Raw genomic sequence first — 4,939 nt, forward strand, 5'->3', positions numbered from 1 at the left:
CTTTGTGAGGGTCCCTTGTCAGACGTGCAATTTATCATTCCCACGAGTTGAAAAGTCCATTAATGTTAAGAATAAAGCGTATGTTTGTAATGTCTAGTAAAATTAAAAATATTACATAATATCTATTTTCTACTAACAATTTTCCAACATTCAAATAGCTTCATTTCGGAATAGAAAATATGTTTGTATATACTTACAATTGAAATGATTAATATATAGCTTCCTAAATTAATCTTTCTTCCTAGAAGAACTTGTATGTCTGTTACATCCCTATCATCTTAAATTTTTATAGGCTCTCACATATTATTAACACAATTGTTAATAAACCATTGTTAAATTAAAATGGTATATTAAATCACGAATATTATATATTATATATTACATTATATGAATACACTAAAGTACATTAAATATTATAATTGACACAAAAATTTATTTAAATATTTAATAACTATCAATTTTAATTTAAAATAGGATTGAAAAACACAAACACAGTAGCGCATAATATGACACTAGCCGAATTGGGAATGGATTCGATGATGGCAGTAGACATCAAGCAAACGTTGGAAAGAGAGTTTGATATTTTCTTGAGAGGACAAGATATTCGTAATCTTACTTTCGCTAAACTTAGAGAAATGACAGATACAATTGGGCAAGAAAAAAAGCATGACACGAATAAAAGCGATAATATTTTAGAAGGTTTAAACATGCTGATCCGAATAATTAAAGATTCAGACTTGGTTCCAGATGTTCTTGTAGAACTTGCTGCAAAGGACAATGATAGAGGCAACGTATTTCTCTTACCAGGAATCGAAGGATGTGCAAACATATATAAATCTATAGCATCAGGAATTAAATCATCGGCAATGTGTTTACAACATGGTGCACTTAATATTCCCGGTCAAAGTCATTCAGTGATGAAGTCAGCCACTTATTTACTACCTGTATGATATATCTTATTTAAAATTTTTATTTTAACTTTTATTTAATAATACTATGAAACAAAAATTGATGTGTGTTTTGTCACGACCCAAATAGCAGACTGATGTCGAAAGACGATATAGAGACGTCTTTGTGTGGTCATTTCTTGGTCTATGACGTTGACGACTAATAATAAATGTTTATAAGATATCATTTTTTTAGACCAGTTAAAGACATTATTTTGAAAACGTTTTGAAATCGTCCGAATAAAGTTTTTTTATAATTTATAACATTAATATAACATTTTACTCTACTATTAAAATTAAACTATTAAAATATCCGCATGTTTATAAACAAAAATATTACACCTGTAATTCCGCTATCTTCTTATTGTTAGTCCTATTCTTGTTAGAGCGTAGTAACCCTTCATTGCATTTCTGTGGTGCGATAATTACAATTTACGCAGATATTCGGGATTTACAGTTTAACGTCGGTTCCAAATGATCTGAACTTTAAACCCTTAATTAAAAGGGTTCTCATGGCAAGCTCTATACCCTTGGTAGTTTGCCATTGTCTTCCGAGGAAGTGAATAAAAATCCGACGTTTTTAATCGGATTTGAATTCAAGTCCTTGGCACAGAAAAAGTTAACGCACAATTCTCTGCGCTACGATCGCTCAGATTTTGTTATATAGATTTAATTATTTAATTAAAACCAAATAATTTTATTTAAGAAAAAATTTAAAGAAATATTGTTTTTTGAAAATATCTTTGAGAATATTCATATTAAGAAAAAGAAATAAAAATGACTACAAATAACATCAGCTTGTTACTTGAGGAAGAATGCTATTTTAATAGTTATAATATGATTGTTGCTTTTAAATAAGGAACGGAATAGCAGAATGCAGGAAAACAAACTTAATTACTGGTAGTAGAATATGTTAACCAGCTACCAATGCACCAATTTCTAATTAATACTATTTTTTTTCATTCTGCTTTTTTTGCTCCCAATATGAATGCTCCCTTATCGTAATTAATTCAAAGTAACGATTATATTATAACTATCAAAAAGACATCTTCTCAGCTAGTAAGCTAATGCTTTTTGTAGTCATTTTATCAAAATGACGACAAATAACTTACACTTTGCTACCCGAGATCCAAAACTGACGGCTTATATTAGTCTTGTTTTACTGTTAATATGTCATCAAAAAATGATATTTGGTGGATGTGACATATCGATCATTTTCAGGTCTTTGATGACCAATTTAAGTCACATTGGTTATTTTATGACCATTTGCTGTCGTCTTTACGTCATTTTGCTACTTTGGGAATGTGAATAGTCATTTTCAACATATTTTTGCTTGTTGAGCATGAATCTATTGGTAAAAGTTGACTACCACGTCACAATTTTGAGAAAAACTGTTTCAAAGCAGCTAAAAACGATGAGAGTTTTTAAGACGTTGCAGCACCGGTAGTTAATTCTTTTACTTAATTTCGTTAATGCTACATGAAAGCATCAACTTTTAGCTTTAAAATGCATTTTGGTTCATTACAATATGATTTCTTGTTTTCAAGATACAACAATTTGAATATATAGATATTTTTCTCATGTAACACTATTTGACAAAATTTAATTTTTTTTCATTACGAGTGTGAATAGTTATTTCCAACATATTTTTACCTGCTGAACACGAATCCGTGGGCAAACATTGATTGTCATAAGTGCGTTACAATTTTCAGAAAAATAAAATCGTTGTTTTTGATCCTTTTCATTGTTCTCAAAATTGTGATACCAACTTTGATACATGTGATAGCCAACTTTTGTCAACAAATTTGTGTTCAGCAAAAAAAAATAAGTCGGAAATGATGCTATTCACACTCGTGATGCAAAATCATGTCCCATAGTATAATTAATATAAATCGCGATCTTAAGTACAAAATAATTTTTACCTTGCGTGCCGCCTATCAGCGTCTCACGGCGTAAATTTACGAGGCTGCTTGCGCGGTTGTGTCAATTTGCTTGCCTATAGGCATCATTATATGCCACAATACAAGTCCCATAACTCTTAATCAATATTCTAAAGAGTGATAGAGAATGAAATTTTGAACTAAGAGCTCCTTTCCCAATTTTGACTAAGACCATTTTTTATTTAGAGTTATTAACGAATAAAGTTGATCAATCAGATTGTGCTCAGCAAGAGTATGCAAAAGCGTAGCATGTCATAGGGCTCTTCGCACTTATTGTACATTCTCCCATTTAAAATTTTACTCTAATTTTTCATATTAATAAATAAGTAAACGAATAATAAATAATATTAAATGAATGATGATCTAAACCAAAATTGGGGAAGAAACTTTTAGTTCAAAATTTCATGTTCTTTCACTCCTCAAAATATTAATTAAGAGTTACTGGACACCCGATAAATTATACATTGCACATATATTTATCTAAAGTTTTCAAATAATTGTAAAAATTATTTAAAATATTTTAAAAGTTATTCTGAAAAAAATGTCACTTATAGTGAATCAAATATTCTATTCTCAATTCCAATTCATATATAATACTTGTATTATAGTTACTAAATGTCTGATAATTAATGACACAACGATCGTGGATAAATAGAACGGAATAAACTGCATAAAAAAGTATCATTTTGCGATTCTCGCAATATTTAACGAGAATACACATGAATTCATAAAGATCTATGAATTCGCGCGATTTCACGACATGCGGTAATTCAATGTTTATGGTCGCTAAACGCGCAACAGAATTTGGGAGGAGTGTTCTGTAAATAACGACTGTACCGCTGATAACTGTGCCGCTTGTGCATAGCTATTGTTATTTATAGCGCCCCTCTCATTGTCACACCGCTCAAGAAATCGTAAAGACTGAACTGTTCTTTGTCGAATTCAAACACACACTGATTTGCAGATAATTAATTTTCCGTTAACTATATAAAGAATTGCAAGAATTGCAAGAAATAAAGAATTGTAAGAATAGCAAGAATTGCAAAGAATAGCAATATAGTACAGGACTTTTCTATTCAGTTCGCTCTACTTATCCACAAACGTGTCAATAATTATCAGACAACCTGTATTACAATAATTTAATTCTTATTATAATAAGTCACAAGTTATAAAATAATCTTAATAACAACCGGAAAATTTTATCCGTACTTATTACTTATTAAGTGGCGATCGTGGCGCAGGACGCTGCGTGGCAGCTTACTGTAGTACGAGGATCCAGGAACCGAGGTTCAAAATCACCCAGAACTACGGTGCTCTAAAATGCGCTGTGCTCTACGGTATTTGGTGGCGTAAATCGGAATATGGTCTCTCGAAAGCGATCGTCACCTCTCGTAAGGCAAGGCAAAACCACCGAGAGTTATCCTGCCAAATTAGAACATCCGATGGTGGAGATGAGTTCCGAGGAATGATATGGACCTGGTGTCCGACACGGGGATAAACGGGGCATGTCTGGCGCTAGTCCGAGATAGGACCTGTGTCTTGCGCAGAAGCTGAACAAAGCTAGTGTCTGGCACAGGTCTGAGAAGGACTGATGTCTGGCACGAGGGCGAACGGGGGTTCAGTGTCGGACAGCAGAAGGAAATTGCCATTGGAACCTCTCAAATAAAGCAAGAGTTATAGTGGTACTTTACAGATGTAGGTTACGCTGGGTGTCTTGTAGGATCACTCGTATAACAATTATTACTACTATTACTTATTAAAACATTATTACAAATAAAATAAATTATACAAATGTGTATTTGACGATATAAACTAAACTTAGCATTTAAAAGTACTAACAGATTTATAGGTTTCGTCTTGATTCATTCTTAATGTTATGTCAACATTTCGTGGACAATGCTGTTCATCAGGGTAAATAGGAATTTGATACTGAGCTGCTCCTCTGAAGGATTCTTTATACAGGGTGTCCCAGAATTGGCGCATTCGGAGTACAGGGCGTTATACTTTGTGCTAAAAGGAACAACTTTTTCCTTTAGCAAATTTTGATCTGAC

The 4,939-nt window shown here is 32.3% G+C and overlaps 1 protein-coding gene across 1 annotated transcript in view; it reads left to right on the forward strand.

The window, feature by feature from the left end:
• LOC105448081 (fatty acid synthase-like) overlaps positions 1-950 on the forward strand; it is a 9,535-nt gene extending 8,585 nt beyond the window's left edge. Inside the window, exon 3 of the mRNA XM_011686445.1 lies at positions 475-950. Within this exon, the coding sequence (XP_011684747.1) occupies positions 475-950 (476 nt within the window). The remainder of the gene's footprint in view (positions 1-474) is intronic.
• The last annotated feature ends 3,989 nt before the right edge of the window (positions 951-4,939 follow it).

This window comes from Wasmannia auropunctata, unplaced genomic scaffold (assembly GCF_000956235.1).
Source record: "Wasmannia auropunctata unplaced genomic scaffold, wasmannia.A_1.0 LD336090.1, whole genome shotgun sequence".
Taxonomy (NCBI): domain Eukaryota; kingdom Metazoa; phylum Arthropoda; class Insecta; order Hymenoptera; family Formicidae; genus Wasmannia; species Wasmannia auropunctata.